Genomic DNA, 19745 nt, shown 5'->3' on the forward strand with positions numbered 1-19745 from the left:
ATGTTAACGACACACTTCCGGTTATGGAAAGGGGCATGGCATATGCAAATGAGTTATGCTAATGAGTTCCTGCAGCTCTTTTTCTACGAAATGACCGCTGGGCGGGACAAATGGAGCACCTCCTCCTGGATGACCTTGAGGAAGATTTTCTGGTCCTCAGGGAGCTTCGGAATGAAGGTGGCGACCTAATTCCACAGCAGCAACTGGTAGGCCGTCATTATGGCCGCATAATTGGCTACTTTGCTGTTAAAGGCAGCCAAAGTATACGTTTCGCCCCATGGTGTCTATCCTCCTGCTCTCCTTGTCCGAGGGCACAGAAAGAGAGCCTTGCTTGGGTTTAGACTGCATCTCCTCGGTGACGAGTGATGAAGGAGGCGGATGCAAGGACAGGAAAGAACAAGGATCATCCTTGGTCCGGTAGAGGTCCTCGACCTTCCTATTAGTGGCGGGAGTGGAGTCCAGCTTCAAAATCAGACCACTGAGGAGATCTACAAAGCCCTCAATTATCGGGAAAGCCACCACAGGAGTGGAACCCAAGTAGATATGCTTTAAGATCTTATCTTTCGACTTAGGATCAGTGGACGCCACATTCACTACCAAGGCTTTAGCCAAACATTGAAGTAATTCCATGTAAGCCCAGAAATCATCAGTCGGCTAGGCATCCTCAGCAGGACTGATCACACCCTGCAGAGAGTCAGAAGATGGTGAATCATAGGGCCTAGGTTCCAGGATACTTCCTTCCAAGCCCAACTCTGAACTACGCGGCATCCGCCTCAAACAGGCATAGGAATACACCCTTACCCATGGAGACCTGGATCCGTCTCTAACTAGGTGTTCAGAGTAATAGCAGCCTTCTCGGCAATGACGATACAGAGCAGCCTCCTCATTGGCATGGTAACTCCTCGAGTAAGGACTGTCCTCACCATGGGAGTACAGACTCATCCAACATCTGGAGCATCCCCTTCCCTCTCGGGAAGAATGAAAAGACCAAGAGCCATGATGCAGTGACTTGGATCGGTCCGATGGAGTAGGGGGCTTCTCAACCAGGATCACATCCTCCTCCAACCAGCTCCTAGGACGAGGGGTGCTACGTGATGATGATCACCCGACCCTCAATGCTTCTTGGTAAGGGACTTGGATTCAACATCCTCCTGACACCAAGCAAGTGATTGGGAGGAGATTACACACTCTAAGATCGCCTTCTCCCATTTTGAAGAGTGATGTTTTCTCTTCTTTTTCTTCTTCAGGCCAGCAGACGGTTCTGAAGTAATGGCCAGATCCGACGGGCTTCGAACTGAAGAAGACTCATTCTGTTGGGTCCAAGAGACGAGGGAGACAGACAATGCTCTACTCCGAGGAGACTTGGGGCCTTTGAGGCGGAGCTCTTGCATCAAGCTCAAGGTTAGTGTTCGGAGGTCACTGTTGGCGCTGATGGCGTTTCACTTCGAGGGGCCCTCAGTTCCGATGGCGTTGGATCTGATGAGGGCAGCGCCAGTGCCTAAGAGCCTCGGGCTGGTAACTCAGTCGGTTCCGATGGAGGCTGAAACTCCGTATGGGCTGGGGATGACCGCGAGCGCAGTGTCTTTGCACCAGAGGACCCAGGCCCTGGTTGGATAAAGGAACCCGATTAGGCTGCCCTTACCACGGTCGATGGGTCAGTAGCAACCATGGCCTGCTGCCACAATGAGGCCTGCAACCTCCCAGCCCGCTGTGCTCTGGCCTTCAGGGTGAAGGAACAACAGTGCTTACAAGCCTGCGTGTTGTGGATTTCCCACAAGCAATACAGGCAAATCGAGTGACCATCCAACTTAGTCATCTTCCTATCGCAGGAGACGCACCTCTTGAACAAGGCCTTCTCAGACATTCTTCCAATGATGATCACTTACTAGACGAGCCAACAATCAAGCAGAACCTCCAGTGTCGGTGGTAAAAGAGGAACTGAGGGTGAGTTGGGGTGCCCCGCCTCTTGGAGCCGTTTTCAGCAGGAAAAGCAGTCGCGCATGCGTGCGGAGAGGCGACGCCCCTAGTGTTTTCAAGCTGTAAAGAATCTCCGAAACTGGCAGGCCTGCACATGCGCAGTCCCATGTGAGACTGCACAGGAAGACTGCAGGTGAATATTTGTTTTAAGTTTTTGACATGGTATATGGATATATATGCTAATTAAGTTGATTAATATAACATAATCGGTAATAAATTTTTGATAGATATGTTACTGTAAAAGTATTTTGATAGATAACAAAAAATATTTTATAGATTATCAAATAATGAGATTTAAGGATGAAAAGAAGAAACATTTTTGAATATGGTTATGTTAGATATTTGAAAACTATATTTTATAGGCCAGATGGTTGTATTTTCGGTAGTCCTTGTAATGCATATTTTAATTTTCTTTTAGTTGTAATTTTTGTATTTCTTGTTCCCTCCCTTTTCCTTTCTGTACCCCTTTGTTTAGAAAAAATTAAAAAATAAAAATAAAGCACAAAAAAGAAAGGATGATAATTAACCAGTTTCCTTGAGGCTTTACCACAAGTATCAGGAGTTCCACTGAAAAATTACTGTAGTAAACATATTTTTCCTACTTCTGATGAACTTAAGAATCTTATCTAAATTTAACAATGGTCAATTTTACCCCAGTGATGAAACACTGATTCAGTAATATTCCTGCTCAGTATGGGAAGAACTGGAGGTTTAAACTTTTGGTGTACATGCTTGGCTAATAAACTGATGGGGTGAGGCTGTCCCTGGAGTTATGGCTGAAAGCCTACAATCTGGTACACCGCCTGGACAAACTGATAACAGTTAGAATTACTCCTGCAGATAATGTGCTGTTTGAAGTAGAACTGAAGGCTCATTTAACTACTCTTTTTACAGTAGATGCCATGTCAAAGAAATAAGGGGAAAAAACCAAACACAAACTTAATAACCACAGCTGGAAACACCCCAGAGTGTGTCGCATGGATTTATTACATCCAATGTGTCACAGTCAAAATGTGTTTGGCCTTTGTGCAGGAACATCTGTTTTTAATAACCATTGTGGAAATGTATTTTATGAAAAGCAAGTTTTGTTTTAAAAAAAATGGCAAAAGATAGAGCCAATTCACATGACAAATGGCCACATGGTAGCCACAGGAAATCCACTTGAAATTCCTGTGCATGCCAGAAATTTTACATATAGTTAATCTTCCATACATTTTATGGAAATCCATAGAACGATAAAACCAGATCCTTGCGTTACAGGAATAGTATGGTTGCCATCCCAGTAACAGAAAACCAGGAAATGACACAGGGGTGAAGAAATCAACATGATCACAGATGAAAACAGCTCCACGGCTGCTCAGGCATGGGGGGGGGGGTGGCTGGAATCTGGTGGCTCAGTGAGGTGAATAATGGTACGGCTAACTCCATCCAGATTCAAAATGGTGCCCCAATCTGAAAGTGTTATCTAAAATGGCAGGCAAGCAGGTGGCTCCAGATAAACAAGGCAAGGAGACACATCGAATACATAGGCTATATACTGCATTTGTGAAATATGGTGGACGTCAGGCAACTGAAGAATAGAGTAGAACTAGCCCAAAATCAACTGGAGAATCTGCAGTACAGAATTTGTAAGAAAAAGCAACAAGGAATAATAAAGAAAGCACTTTTGAGTATATGCAGAAGGTTTTCCCCTTCACCACTGAATAAAAGTCACACAGGATTTAGAATGATGCTTCCATACAGATTAAAACCCTTCTGACCCACTTAGCAGTAGTCTAGAATGCAAATGAGTGGTACACGTTCTCTCTTCCCCTCATCCAGCCCTTGCTTCCTTCCCTTCACCTCCAGAAACACATCAAAATCACAGATTTTTTCTCCCTTTTCTCCTAAGCACAAGCATGCTTGGGCAAGGTGCTAGAGCAGGTGTTTACCTCCCAGTTCCAGGGGCTCTTGGAAGAGATCCGTTTTCTGGAGCCATTTCAATCCAGCTTCGAGCCAGGGTTTGGAACAGAGACCGCTCTGGTCACCTTGGTTAATGACCCCCACCAAGAACAAAACAGAGGGAACGCGGCGGCCTTGCTAGTTCGGCTGGGCATCTCAGCAGCCTTCAATACTACCAGCCACCGCATCCTGCCAAACAGCCTCTCACCACGGGGACTAAGGGACCCCATGTTACAGTGGTCTGAGTCCTATCTGGGAGGTCGGCCTCAGACGTGGTGCCAGGGGACTCCTGCTCTGCCCCTTGGCTAGTGGCCTGGGGGCGTCCTCAAGGTTCTACTTATTTTCTATATGAAGTTCCATTTAATATCTGTATTAGAAGTTCTATTTGATATCTATTTAAGAGGCCATCAGGAGGTTTGGGCTTTGGTGTCACCATTATGTGGACGATACGCAGCTCTACCGTTCTTTTCCACCTAACTCCAAGAATGCTGTTGATGTTCTGAACCGGTGCTTGAAATCAGGAATGGCTGGATGAAGGTGCACAAGATGCAACTGGACCCTGACAAGACAAAGGTTCTCGGAGTTAATGGAAAGGCAGGCCAGAGAACCTGAGAGCTCTACTTTCTTGGATGGGGTTATACTTCCCTTGAAAAGCCAGGTTCGCAGCTCGGGAGTGCTGCATGACACAGTGGCCGCCACAGGAAACCAGGTGGCCGCAGTGGCTTGGAGTGTGACTTCCCCGCTTCGGCTGGTGTGCCCGCTGGCCGGCTCAGGCCCCAGCAGATCCTTACAGATCCAGCCACAGTGAGCCATGCCTTCGTTACATCTAGATGGGGGGACTAATACGCTCTGCTTGGGGCTACCCTTGCCTTATTTATCCAAAAAGGCACGTATTTCCCCTCATGCACAGTTGGATCATCAAATTATAAGAGCTGAAAAGGCCTTCTGACCACACCAGACTGGTAGAGGGCCTGTTCGGAATGCAGGCGTTCCCGGGCTCAATGCCAGTTAAAATGGTCAGGTAATAGGCAACGTGGAAGCCCTTGGCCTGAGGAAGGCCGGTACCCAAGTCCCATGGCAGCCACTGCCAGTCTGAATAAACAAGGCTGGCCTGGATGTGCCCATGATATTAGGCAGCTTCATGTGTCCAAGGAGGAAATAGTCAATAGTGCACTTATGGAAGAAGGGGGGGGGGACAACTCCCTAAATCCATTTAAAAGCATATTCAATCTTATGCAGTCAACAGTTAGAGGGAATTTGTTTGTGTCATTATAATCTTTGTGGTATCAATTTACAAAGACACATTTTAGATTTGCAGAAGTTATTTTTGTGACACCTGTTCTATGCTTCAGCTTTACTTAAAGCTGTGTGATGGGGAATAAATATATAAAGAATGAAAACTGTTGCTTTAAAACTGGGGCCCAAGGAAAGGTTCTGATCAAAATGATCAGTCTAATTTCAGAGGCTAAAGAGGGAAGGGGGGGCGGTATTTTAAAATAATTAAATGGTACTGTGTGTGAGGTATGCATGCGGAAGCCCTAATCCTACCCCACCAGAGGAAAAGTATAATTGAGGGGCATGTGTTGCTAACACTGTTAGAAATATTATGAGGGATAAAACAAGAATCACAACGAAACACACATTTTATTTTTGCAATTCAAACTCAAGTATTTCCAAAAGCAAGCCACGGGAGAAATAATGTATTACTGAGCACAGAATTCAGCTTCCTGAAAATTTTCAGCTTTAAATTTTAAAAAAAGTTTCTATCCCTCACAGCTGAGGGACTGTGCTTCAAATCCTGCCAGCAATACTTGCTGAGGTCTCCAAGACTAAAAAGGCTGTGGAACAAGATTTCCAAAGGGCAAGGCTGTGGGGATCTGGCAAAGCGCCCTGCTCTTCCACATGTCTAGGCAAACCGGAGTAAATTACATAAAGCAGGATTAACTATGGTCACAGAATTCAATCTATTTTGGTGCAGAACTGCCCACTGACGGAGCTTTCTTTTGTGCATGTCTGTGCTTCGAGCGTTGCTATAACTCTTGCCATCCCAGTTACTGAAATCAACTTGCCCACATCTGAAAATCCAGAATGGTAATTCTGATTACCAATATTGCTTTCTCTGAATTATGTCTCTTCCTTTTCCTTGGAGTTCCAAGACAACAAGGTGGATTTACAATACAATCCTAAACAGATTTCGGCCTGTCTGCCATAGGGTTCTTCTGTGGTAGTCATTTTGTTCTGCTACACTTTGATTTGTTCCTCATTTCTGCACCACAACTGCTCCTCTGTTGCTTTCTGCATTTCACATGAAGCTCAGAGCAACAAAAAGAGGAAAAAACACACAAAATATTTTTTAAAAAACCAAAGCAGTAGACTGGGATACTTATTTGCAAGTGAATTTAACCATGGATGGCAAAACCAAGCTGGGACAGCTAACTGTAAACTTGAAGGGGTTCATATGTTCTTGCAGCATCTAGCATGCATTGTGAGCAATTGCCAGGTCTTGCCAGGTACTTCCCAAAACACTTCACTGTATCACAGCAGTGAATGAGATAAAGTTGGTTTTATTAAAGAAGAATACCAGTATTAGGATGCTATGACAGAAGCATTGGCTGAAATGACTCATGGTAGCAAAGCAGGGTTAATTATAGGACAAAGTCCACGCCCCCCTGCCCCCAATGGGAAAGAAAGTCCATTAGGGTTTGGGCACGCTGAGCCAGGGAGCCTGGGAAGAGGGAAAGGATGAGCTCTGCTCCGTCTCTTAGGAGTTTGGTGCAGTCTCTGCTGAAACTTCAAGGCCACGTTCTCAGGCCAGCCAGGAAACTGTAACCAAAACACCTGCAAGATAAGCAGTTAGCAACCAGTCAGCAAAACAGGTTCCCTCTGCATGTTCTCAGATGTACACTACACACTGCAGCAAGAAATCCATGGCGGTGCCCGTGTCTTGTAGTGACTTTATAGTAGCCTGATTTGTTTGGTAGCACCTGGATTTTTATGCTGTTTGTATTAATGTATATTAATATTGGATTTTATGCTATTTCAACAATGTTTTATTGTATTTTAATATATATTGTTGGAAGCCGCCCTGAGCCTGCTCATGGGAAGGGCAGGGTATAAGTTGAATAAAATAAAAAATAAATAAATAAAATAAAATAGTAACACATGACAAATATGCTGGAAGCGTATCTGACAGTAATACTGGAAGAAAACTAGGTCTCTCTTTTTTAAAAGAGAAGTCATTTCAAATCAGAGTCTGCCTGAGATGCAGAAGTAAGAAGTTCTGCCCCTAAACCTCTAGAGCTTTCACATTTCAAGGAAGTTCACCCTGCAGTCCCAAAGCATGCCAATGTACAAGAGATTCAACAAAGGAACTCCTTCAGTTTTGCTGAGCTAACGTAATTTGTTAGATTTTTTTTTATTTTAAAAAATCCATGTTCAACACTGCGCTTTTAAAACTGAAAACAACAGCAGCAGCCCAGCCCATAATTGCTGTACACTTCCTTCTGGTTTTTATTCTTTCCATCAGCTAATTTGGATTCTTCCTGACAGTGTGTGTTCTGACCCATGGGCTAGACAAAACAAATGCTTTAGGCTGTCTCCAATGACACCATTTCCCTGTGCAAAGGCCCACTGAAGCTGTATTTTCACGTTGCATCTGTGGCTAGCACTGCTGGTTCGGCACACATGAGAAATCATGTGAAAGCTGGTAGCGGCAAAACCGAATCTTTGAGTTGCTTCATAGATGAAAGCTTTCCTTTTATCTGCTGTAAGATGCAAAATATAAATCCCTCTTTTTGTGTTTTTTGGCTGCATTTCCAGTTCACACAAATTTGCACTCCTGCTGGCTATTTTCACCTTTGTTAAAAAAAAGTATCTTGAATCTTTGAGCCATTATGACAATATACCCCCCTCCAATTAGAATGGTACTGTATGCACCCTTGTCAGGATTAATCAGGTTGTATTTATTATTATTATTTATTTATAGTCTGCCTTTCTCACTGAGACCCAAGGTGGATTACACAGAGCAGGTGAAATACAATATATTCAACAGCTAGGAGATTCACCGAGCAAAATACAACAATGAGCAACAGTCAGGACATTTGGTGAGTCGATACGATGGAGAATGGTAACAGAATAAATAGTTCCGCATTGTTTGTAGAAAGCCAGTAGGGTGGAGATTTCCTGACCTCCTCAGACAGGGCATGCCATAAAGTGGAGGCTACCACTGAGAAAGCACATGTACAGGCAGCTGTGGATTTTGCCCAACTGCAGGGTGATATCTACAGAAGGCCCTGCTCAGACGAACAGAGCTGCCACGGCAAAACACGGGGAAAGAGGCAGTTGCACAGACATGAGGAGCCAAGGGCATGAAAGGCTTTAAATGTGGTCGCCAAGACCTTGAGTGGAGGCGGGTAACTGACAGGCAGCCAATGGAGTGACTGCAGAATGGGAAAGAGATGCATGCTCCATCTAGCTCCTGGGAGTAAATGTGCTGCAGTGTTCTGCACCATCGAGAGTCTTCATGTCAGCTTTGAGGGGAGACCTACATAGAGTGCAATGCAGTAGTCTAGTCTCGATGATGGCCATGTTCCCTGCCAACTTGGAGGATGGATGTAAAAAGAGGTCCAAGAGAACAACTGCCAAGGGGGAAATGTGCACAAAAGAAAAAATAATCTGGTGCATAGACATCATGTTATTCTGATCATCAGCACACAGCACCTCTACATTTTAAAAAAAAATAATCATCTGGATAAATTATTTGAGGCAGGGAGAATTTATACAGTAGCTACCCATACAAAACTCATCATCTTTGTTTTCTTATTCTACTGTAGGGGGAGGTAGCCTTTCAGGCTCAAGTGCCCCCCTAAATGCTATGTCTGCCTTCAAAAATGTTGGTGTGCTAGTAGGGGGTGGGGGAAGAGAGACAGCAGTTCCCTTTTGCCACATGCACTGAGGCATGACAAGCCCCGGACTCCACTGGTGGCTGTGCAGGTCCAGGAGGTAGAAATGGGCACAAGCCGTGCCTGTGGCCTTCTCGTGCACCGCCGGCCCCAGCAGTGCTGCCACTGCCTCAGACGCCTGAGCAGAGATCAGACCCCGAGTGCCAAGCAGAACAGTTTAATTTGCCACAGCTGCCACGTCTGCTGGGGGCCGCCTGCTTTTCGTGGGCTGGGCCACCCCAAGCAGAGTAGTCAAAGTCAGAGCACAAGTTCAAAGCCACGGGTGAGTCCAACGTCCAAAAGCCAAGTCAGGGGTCCATAGGTCAGTTACCAGTAAGGTCATGTCTAGATGTGGGCAGAGACAGGGCATGGTTCAAAAGCTACAGGAGCAAGACAAGGTTCAAGGGAGTGGTCACAGCAGCACAGGCCACCTGCAGAGTTCATGGCAGGAGCGGGAGTCGAACTAGCAGAGTGCTGATCTGCAACCCAGCCATTTAACCCCTATACTACAGCAGCTGGTATTTCATCAAAATTCCAACAGGACATTGCATTCAGCAACACAAGTTTTTAACATAGGTTTTTTGTCCTGGCAGCAGTGAGGCTGTGTGTGTGGTGTTAGCAGACTGAGGTGTGGAGGGAAGGTAACAATTCTGCTTGCAAAAGCAAAACCTTAGCAGCCAGAAGGTGCTAAATACAATATAAATGAAGTTGGATTCCCAAGGCAAAGACTAAAGAATGATGTGAATTGCAGACACAACAGTAGTCTTCCTGTTCCTTAGGACAAATCTGATATTGAGAGATAATTTGTAACTGGGGAAGTCGGTTAAGGAAGGAAGAAAATGTGTGCCAAAATTCACAAGCTCAAACAAAAGTCTGATATGCCTATTAAGAGAACAACAGCAAGTATTCTATGCAGTCAGGACAATGGTTTGACAGGAAAGAGTCTGACTTGGAGGACACACATTAGTGAGGCGGTAGGCTGAAGACCAAGTCCATCAATGAGCGGTTCTCACCTCTGTCTCCAGCCGTCTTCCACATGCCAAGACATGCAGCTGTGCCTCTAGTATTTTTTATTTTTAGTACTGCTGGAAAACTCCGACGTCCCCAGATTTCTGACTCAGAGTCGAGATTTTAGAACAGAAGAGTGAATGGGGAAGCCACCAACAGGAGAATTCTCCACGTGCACATCTTCCTTTACAGCATAACAAAATGAGCCAGACGTATCATTAGAACTGGATTGGGTTGCCTTGGCCATTAGAAGTTTACATTGTTCTATTTTCCTTCATTTATCCTCACAACAACCCTGTGAGGTAGGTTAGGCTGAGAGAGTGTGTGTTTCCATGGCCGAGGGGGGGGGGGCTTCAGACTGGGTCTCCCTGGCTTTTCCAGATCCTAGGGCAACATTCTAACCACTACACCACACCAGATAAGACTGGGGCATTGGAAAGCAGAAAGGATTTAAGCCCTTTCCATTAACAAAACCAAAGCTGCTACTAGTTGTGGTGAAGGCATATCTGCGTGGCACCCATCTACTTCCTTCCATATCCTTATCCCCATGAACACATTGGCGCATCGCATGAACACATGACGCTGCCTTATATGGAGTCAGATACCTGATCTATCGCGGCCAGTATTGTCTTCTCAGACGGGCAGCAGCTCTCCGGGGTCATAGACAGAACACTTTCCCATCGCCTCTTTATGAGTCCTTTCAACTGGCAATGTGGGGGATTCAACCGGAGACCACCTGCCTGCCGAGCAGAGGCTCCGCTTCTGAGCCAGAGTCGTCCTCTATCAAAATCACATACAAATCTCAAGAAGATCCAGTGGGGTTAATTTTTAAAAACTTTGGTCTATTTTTGGTCATAAGGTGTAGTTTGGCCCTTCTTGAACAGTTCACAAGAACCAGAGGAGTGAGCCGTGTTAGTCTGTAGTGGCAAAATCGAAAAGAGTCCAGTAGCACCTTCAAGACTAACCAACTTTACTGTAGTATAAGCTTTCGAGAATCACAGTTCTCTTCGTCAGATGAGTGGAGGGTAAGAAGAAACTGGAAGGTAAGAAGAAACTGTCCAGTTTCTTCCTACCCTCCACGCATCTGACGAAGAGAACCGTGATTCTCGAAAGCTTATGCTACAGTAAAGTTGGTTAGTCTTAAAGGTGCTACTGGACTCTTTTCCAGTTCACAAGAAAACAGTCTACTAGAACTACCTCCCCACGAAAGCCAAATTGGACTTGGCAACAGATGGACCCACCTCAGCATCCCTCCTGAAGAACGAAATGATTGAGAAGAACTTAAAGTCTTAGGATCAAAGGTCCATTATCTGAAAGCAGCTCTTTCGCCCAAGCCAATTCAAACAAAACCGCCCGCTCAGTACCCTGAAGGATCCACTCAAGCAGGCACATTCCATTAGAGGAAGAAAGGTCAAAACATTCGGCTTTTTCTCCTACTTGTTTTTAACATTTCAAGCTGGCTCTCATTTGTTAAAAGAAACAAGCGCTTTGTTGTTGCCAGAAATATTATACAAGTTCCTATTACTTCAACTAGTTAATCAGATTATCACTACAAACTTCAGAATGGTGGCACACGAGTGGCAACCTCCCTTCGCCGTCAGACGCGGCAGCGCTCCGAGCAGCGGCTCCTTCTCGGCTAAAAGACCATGTCCGGCTCTTCCAGCGTGGTGGCTATGAGAAAAGTGGTGCAGCAGCTGCGCCTGGAGGCCAGCGTGAGCGCGTGAAGGTTTCACAAGCTGCAAGTGACTTAAAGCAGTTTTGTCTGCAGAATGCACATCACGATCCCCTATTAACAGGAGTTTCTTCAAGTACAAATCCATTTAGGCCTCCAAAAGTTTGTTCTTTTCTCTAACTTGGTGTCTTTCAGGATCTAACAACTTTTCATATCTGTGTGTATGGGGAACATGGAAACAAAGCAGTGGATTGGAACTTGTACAGGAACTTTGCCTTAATGTGCCAACTTAGTTCTAGTAAATACTGTTACTCTTGTCATGCCTACCACAATCTACCTCTCTAAACAAACTGTATGTTAGCTGCAATAACTTCTGTATCATGAGGGAAACAGTTTTATATTCACCAATAAAGAGTTACTGATTTTGGAAAGAAAAAAAAAAGAATGGTGGCACACCAACTACTTATAGAAAGATGGTCAAAGAGGTCATCAGACGCCAAATTGGGAATGGGCAAATGGCAGGGTAGAAGAAGTTTCTGCCATCATGTACTCATATAGCCTTGGTTCGCCAGTGAACAACCCTGGGTGATTCTCAGGATGCCAATCGCCCCCTATGTTCTCTCATAGAGAACAGATCAGTATTTGGAATCCAAGTCTGCAGAGCAAGAACAGACCAATTCAGTTAGAATGCCAACTTGTGGTTTGCCGAGAGCCTGAAAATAATCAGTGTTCTCATTACTTGCAAGGCTAGGATGGGGGTGGCCATGTGCCCTGAGCATCAGTCATGTATAGCCACATGACTGATATGCACTACATTTCGAGCAGGTAAAATGGCTCATAGGAAGGAACTGTGGGAGCTTTATTGATTGCCAAATGTTTTAAATAACATCCAAACAGTGAGAGACTGCGTGGCACAGAGGGAAGAGTGCTGGAGATAACAGGATTTGAATTCCCACTCTTCCCATGAAAGCCTTCTAGATTACTTTGGTCTCATCACACTAGCTCAGCCTAACCTACCCCACAGGGTTATTGTTGTGAGGGTGGCATGAGCTCGGTTACACTGGGCTTCCCCAGGGATAAGCTTGTATTTGGGAGTGTGCCTTGGCTGGGACAGCCTTGCCCTGATGTGTTTGTGCCCCTGGGAAAGAACTTGGAAAACTTCCCATCGTTGGAAACAAGAGTATGGGGCTGGGCAGCCTGCTCAGGAGGCGTGAGGGTTTTAGGGGAGGGGCACCAGTTTGGCTCCGATGGGCTTCCCCGGGGCTGAGCTTGCATCTAGGAGTGTGCTTATGGCCACTGGTATGCTCGGCCCGTGTGTACGTGTCACGAGAGCAAGCTTGGAATATGTCCCATCACTGAGGAGACTGGAGAGTGGCTGTGGGCAGCTTGTTCAGGTGCTCTTGGGGGAGGGGGGGAGGATTCAGTTTGATTCTGTTGGATTTTCTCTGGGCTGAGGTTGCATTTGGGGGTGTGCCTTTTGGCCCCTGGCCCCTGTGCATTTCTCCCTGACAGCCTGCTTAGAAAAGTTTCCCATACAGGAAACAAAGGAGTGGCTGAGGGCACCTTGTTCAGGGGCACACAGAATTGGACCCCGGGTTCCAATCTTCCTGAAACTTGTAAGGGCTTCAGAGGGCAGACAGGGGTTATATACCTGCAAATTTGGTGGATTATACTTGGAAAATGCTCCCCCCCCAACCCCCTGAATGCCCTCAGATAGTTTTCCCCATAGGGAATAATGGAATTTGGCTGAGGTCCATAAAATTGGCCTCCAAGGTCCAATCTTTATGAAACTTGGGGTGTCCTTAAAGGACAGCAGTAGGTTCCCTACAAATTTAGTGAAGTTTGGTTGACAAATGATCCCCCTCGGCCTCTGGATAGCCCCTAGATTGAGTTTCCCATCGGAAGCAATGACCAAACTTTACTGAATTTGTTCTGTATTAACTGAACCCAGCTAGTGTGGCAATAATATTGATTAAAGCACATTATACTAATCAATACTAAGCTAATACATAGTAATGGCTTGTATTCTGGGTGAACTTTTAAACTTTTCATGAACTGTCTATGCTTTTTTTTAGAGTGTTAGGTAACTAAAACAGGTGCGCTTTAATCACACCCAACAACAAAACGACCACTCTATCCACGCAATTATTCCACATGTGCATCTGCCAACGTGGTATATATTGTTAGATGCACATGTGCCTTATACTATGTAGGGTGCACTTCTCGACCTATTCGGAAACGCATACAGGAACATCTTTCTAAAATTCGGACTAAGACGATGACAGCTTCCTTGGCTGAACATTTTCACGAATCCCATACTAGTGAACGAGAATTAAGTTATTCTGTTTTGGAGGTCTTGAAATCTCATTGTGATCGAGCAGATTTGTTGAGGGCTGAGGCCAGGTGGATATACAGGATGGACAGTCTAGCTCCAAAGGGTCTCAACAGTGATATCAATTGGGCGGTGTTTCTGTAATGTACCTTTAAGGTTCAATTACCTCAACCCAAGTATCTTGGGCAAATTGATATTGCCAAAATGGTATTTAGTCATATGACCCCAACAGGTGTTACCCATGCTGATACAGCAGTAGCAATTGCAATGGTCAAGAGCTATTTTGGATATGGATTTCTGATTGTGAGTAGACATTCTGTATGGCAGAATTTGGGAAATATTTTGTTGCAATGTGTAGTGGCTCTTTGTATGTTTGTTTATTGCAGGTATTACTATGGCTGAATAAATAATTGGCCATGAGGAAGAATTGTCGAAACGAGCACATTTGAAGCTGGCAGGCTCGTTGCCAACTTCCCGGCCATTATTGGCCGTTTGGCGGGCGAGGTTCAGCCGAAGGAATTTACATATATTAAGGAACAAAAAGGAAGCACAGAACTGGCTTTCAAATTGAGTGCAACTACCACCGAGCTATGGACTGCCTTTTGTAGGAGGAGGACTATTGTATGATGTTATTTATTGCATGTATTGGTATATAAGTTATTTAGTGCATGTATTGGTACATATATAATGATATAATTAATTGACACACCGGGTAGTGTGCTTTGTCGGGTTCTGGGAGGTTTCCCAACTTGTATTTGATTGCTTTGGACCCCTCCGCTTTCTTGTTGGGTCTAGCGCTTTAATCTTTTGACAGCTAATTAAAAATAGTGGGCTCCATCTAGATTAATGTTTCTTTATCAGAGACTGGACCAATAGTGATCTAGTATCTTAACTCTTCCTGTCATTTCTTTCGGATTTATGGCTTTGTTTTGCAAGTTAGCTATAGCATCGTTTTTTGGCTAATTAGACAGTTATACAATAGAAATTATGAATATTCAACAAAGCATTAAACCAATCCTAGTTTGCTTATGCTGTTACGTGAAAAGATCTTAGATATTTGCATATGATAACACATAAAACATGCTAATCTAGATAATGAGTTAGAGTTCTGACTGGAAGAGATCTCATGAAGATTAGATGAGATTCTTATCTTTGCAATGTAGGCTATGAAAATATTAATGCATTGCATAAGAACTCTGATTATTTTTAAACTTAATAGTTAGGAAATGTTAGCAAATTTAATTCGACAATACAAATTGTCTTCGACAATACAAATTTAATTCTGACTGGCTTTCTGTGTTCTATTTTTGTAAGACTTACAATAATCATATTTTTTACTATTTTTAACTATTTCATTAAAAATAGAGTATTTTCAATAAAAGAAATAAACTCTAACAGGTGTCTGAGTACTTTGATTAGAAGCGGCAAAGCAATAAAAAACCTTTTTACAAATAAATGTACCGATAAGCAAACGGTTCAAAGAACGATTTTGCTTGACAGGTCTTGAACTTATTGCTGAACACTATCCAAAAGAAAAGATAAATCTTTCCTTTGGAGTAGTGGATGCTTCGTTCAGACACAGGCAAGAGAGCCTGTTACACTATTAAAGAGTCCAGTAGCACCTTTAAGACTAACCAACTTATTTGTAGCATAAGCTTTCAAGAACCAAATAAGTTGGTTAGTTTTAAAGGCGCTTCTGGACTCTTTACTATTTTGCAACTACAGACTAACATGAGTAACTCCTCTGGATCTATGAACCCAACTAGAAAGTCGAAACTGGGAATCATGGATTACCGACATTTTTCTCTAGTTTGGTATTACCATACTGGAAGTCTTTTTCTGTCACATCTCTAAGTATCATCAACTTCACTTTGGATTCTGTTCTATTTTTTCCAGCTCCCTCCTTTGACCTGGTCTTTTGGCCTTTAGCTTTTCAACCCTAACAGCAGCCATGATTACTAAGCAGCTTGTTCTCCAAAAAACGGAAAACAGACGTTCCATCCCAGTTTTGAAGAGACCTTTAACAGACAAGATGCACCCTTAAATCTGGAGAGGAGGGAAAGTTGTGCTGTGTCTGTGCTTTAAAAGGGAAACATTTGTGAAGCAGCGTCAACCTCCGAAAGAAGCCACCAACCTAGTGTTAAACAAAGTGTTTATCTCACTAGTGAAGTTGCTGTCTAAAAACCTTTCTGTTACTTAAGTTCAAACGCCTGCCTACCTGCCTTCTGACATTACCTGCTGTAAAATAAACCTTCAATTGTGTTTTGAACCTCAAAAAAGAAAAAACAGACAAATGCAGGAGAGAAATTCAACTCTTATCTAGTCTGCACTCCTCAAATTATTTGAGATCAATGCACCCTACACTCCGTCTTCCATGTTTGACTGGAGCATTCAACTTCATTCCCACTATCCCCCCCCCCCTCCTTTTTATGGTCTTCCCTCTATTCTTCTACTTATCTGTATTCTTTAGACTATTGTGCCTTCGCAACAGAGAGGTTTGAATCAGGATTTCTCTCTTTTCATACTTTCTTGTAAAATACAGTTAAAAATAACTTGAAATATACTGTAAATTAAAAGTTGGGGATGGGACTGTAGTGGCCGAAAGTCAGAGCATCTGCTATTAAGGCTTGGCTCAAGGGTAGAGAATCTGCTTTGCACGTGGAAGGTCCCAGACTCAGTCCCCCAGAAAAAGGACCAGGCAGTGAGTGATGTGAAAGGCATCCACACCGGAGAGACTCAGAAGAGCTTCTGTCCGTCAGAAGAGACAATGCTGATGTTGGCAGACTGAGGATCGGAATCACGAGTTTCACAGGGAATCGCTTTTGATCGTATTTCTCAGAGTCATTTGGTAGTCTGTATAGTTCTGAAAGTATACCGTATTTCTCCTTTTAAAATGTTTTAAAGAATGGTACTTCTGCTAATCTGATCTAGCAGCTTCTGGACACCCATTCTAGGGAGTATCAATGACATAACCAATATGACCATTGCAGCTTTCAAAACGTAAGGCAGTGGGACCCTTGTTTTTCAAAAAAGCAGCTTTGTCTTTGCCATCTTCCCAGGTTACTTTGATGGCAGATATATGGAAAAGCTGTTAGCATTCTTTCACATTCTCCCCACCCCGCCATAAATTTTTAAGGAGGGGTGGTAAGAAAGTGATGGACGGAATAGTAACCAATCTCTCGTTTATCTGTCACACAGCTACCTCCATTCTCTTTGCAATCTGCAGTGGCTAGCACAAAGCTACCTTGTGCCAGGGCTTCTTAAGCATCTCAGATTTCAGTTTGTGTGCACAAGGGACTTTTGCTGCTAACATTTTCCCAAGGCTCCAGCCAAATGTTAATTTTACCTGTTCCTTCCCCTCCTTGTTTTCCCTTTGGGGAACCTATGCTCTCCTGCTACTTTCTACAATAGTAGTTCTATTGTTTCCAGACATTATTTGAAGGTTGGGGGGGAGTCACCAATATGATTTATTTAACAACCTCCAAAGACAAGGGGATACAATATTAGATCTGTCTTTCATTCAAACACTGAAACCAGTATCAGTCTGAAAGCTGGCTAGCCTAACGATGATTTACTGAGGGGAAGGCAGACCCAAGATTTTAAGAGCAGATGTTGCAAGTTCTTCACCCACAGCATAAGCCCCGCTGCACAATCTGCACACATACATACCAGTCATACCAACACTCTGGCGAAGCCTTGTGTCTAACCTCATTCATCAAGGAGGCTGCCCACCATTATTATTTAAAACAGCAGGCATATTCATATCCATACGTGTTAACATAATATTTCCCTCCCCAAATTTTAAACCCTAAAATACTTAAAAGACAGTTCCAAAACCAGCCCTGAGGTCTGGATTAGAAGGAATGCTGCTGACGTCATTGACACACGCCAACAGACCTCTCCCACACCTGTTTTCCCCACATTAGCTGGATCATTCTGAAAATAAAGAACTGCTTTTTCCACAAATGATGCCCAAGAGAGAAACGGGCATATTTGTTTTCAGAGAAGATACCACCAAACTGCCCCCCCCCCACTCATAACATTTCACAGCTATCTTCATCCTGATCCACACACCACAGAATATGGGTAGGGTCTCCACCATGTGTCACAGGCATGAGTTGAGGGTTCTCCTCCCATGCGCTGGTGCCCCGTTCAGACCCGGACCGTGGTGCATGTGAAGAAGGAGCATCAGCCTTCTCCCTGCACTGCCTTCCCAATCCCCAGTGGTTGCAGGGAGATGCTCTTCGGGTCATTGGGGAAATCCACATGTATCCCAAAGAAAATCTGGAATCCTCCAATGGGTCAAACAGCATCTCCTGGGGCTGATTCTGATTGGGAAAACGTTGTTATCCGCCCTGAGCCTGCTCGTGGGGAGGGCGGAATGCAAATATGATATAAATAAATAAAATAAAAACACAGTACAGAGATGAAGCAGTTTCTCTATATAAGCCATGGCCGTGATCTTAAGTGGACACTACACATGCGGGGACTGGGAAGAACCCACAACTCGCAACTGACTGCATGCGAGTTGTGGGCTCCAGACCCAAACTGTATTCCAGTAATGTGTGAAGTCACCCCAGACCGTTTCTGCACAACATGACAAGCCTGTGGCTCTACCCAAATCAATGGTGGTGTTGTGACATTCACGTTTAAAGAAGTACACTGATCACAATAAGGATATCCCCTTTATGGTTTCAAAAATAATTCTCAAAACAATGGTTATGTTGATATGTAAAAGAAATCACACATACGGCTTGTCTTCTTTAATCCTCTCTTGCTATGCACATGCATGTCTGATCATTGTTAATAATAATAACATTCAATTTATATACCACTCTTCAGGACAACTTAACACCCCACTCAGAGCGGTTTACAAAGTATGTCATTATTGATGTATTGTCGAAGGCTTTCACGGCCGGGGATAATATGTCATTATTATCCCCACAACAACAATCACTCTGTGAAGTCAGTGGGGCTGAGAGAGCTCCGGAAAGCTGTGACTGATCCAAGGTCACCCAGCTGGCTGGGGAAGGGAGGCTGGGGTAATTCAAAGGTCCCGTCATGTAAATTTAGGTTTTACATTTGTAGTACAAAGTCGAATTTAGGCAAAAGTGACCTTAAGCTTTGTGCAAAAAACACAAACCTCTGCTCCTTCAAGTTTTAATTCCTCAGGAAAACCACTCTTTCTGGCCAGAAGACTGAAGACTGAAATCAAAAGTAAAATTCAATCTCACTGTATAGCTCTTGAGAAAAGGAGAATTACAGAAGAGAACGGATCTAGAGAACGCATTTGCTTCTCCCACCACTTCTGTTTGGTTTTCCATCAGTGTCATTTGCCAAGAGAAATCTTAAATCAGTAGCATTTTGGCGGGGAGGGGAAGTAAGAAATCCAGGCAGCCAAGATATGGGATGATGTAGCACAGAAGCCTTCTAGTCGACTGTTGACAAAGGCATCCTAGTTCTTCCTTATTGCTTCTTTTTCTATCAGGTACAAAGAATGGACAGATTGACTCAAACCCAGTAGCCAATCACAAAGAGATGATGGTGTAAAAAAAATTCCTGGGCGGTTCCACTTCAGAGGCGAGGGGTTGGCTCCGGTCAGCTTTTTCACTCACTCAATCCCTTTTCTTAGTACAGCCACCGTCCAACACGGATTTTGCCCATGCAGGTCCCTTGACCCCCAGCTTGGCCTTTGATGGTCACAGCGCAAGAACAGTTTTTTTACCATCCTATCTATTGTTAAAGCAACCAACCTCAGAAGCTCGAGTATCCTCATACCAAATTCAAGATACATGCTGCTTCCACTAACAAGTTTCCCGACTGCATCTCCATGGGATGGGAATCCCCCCCGCCCCCCCCCCCAAGGCTGGCAGAT

General features: G+C 44.2%; 2 protein-coding genes across 7 annotated transcripts in view; one reads left to right on the top strand and one right to left on the bottom strand.

Moving 5' to 3' along the window:
* LIMCH1 (LIM and calponin homology domains 1) overlaps positions 1 to 19745 on the bottom strand; it is a 317657-nt gene that overhangs the window by 270150 nt on the left and 27762 nt on the right. The gene's annotated exons all lie outside the window — the stretch shown is intronic.
* LOC129336908 (guanine nucleotide-binding protein G(I)/G(S)/G(O) subunit gamma-5-like) lies at positions 11513 to 11936 on the top strand. The gene is given in 2 exon segments (XM_054990323.1): positions 11513 to 11579; positions 11582 to 11936. Coding segments are annotated over 2 exon segments (204 nt in total). The 3' UTR covers positions 11719 to 11936.

Source organism: Eublepharis macularius, chromosome 10 (genome assembly GCF_028583425.1).
Source record: "Eublepharis macularius isolate TG4126 chromosome 10, MPM_Emac_v1.0, whole genome shotgun sequence".
Lineage (NCBI taxonomy): Eukaryota > Metazoa > Chordata > Lepidosauria > Squamata > Eublepharidae > Eublepharis > Eublepharis macularius.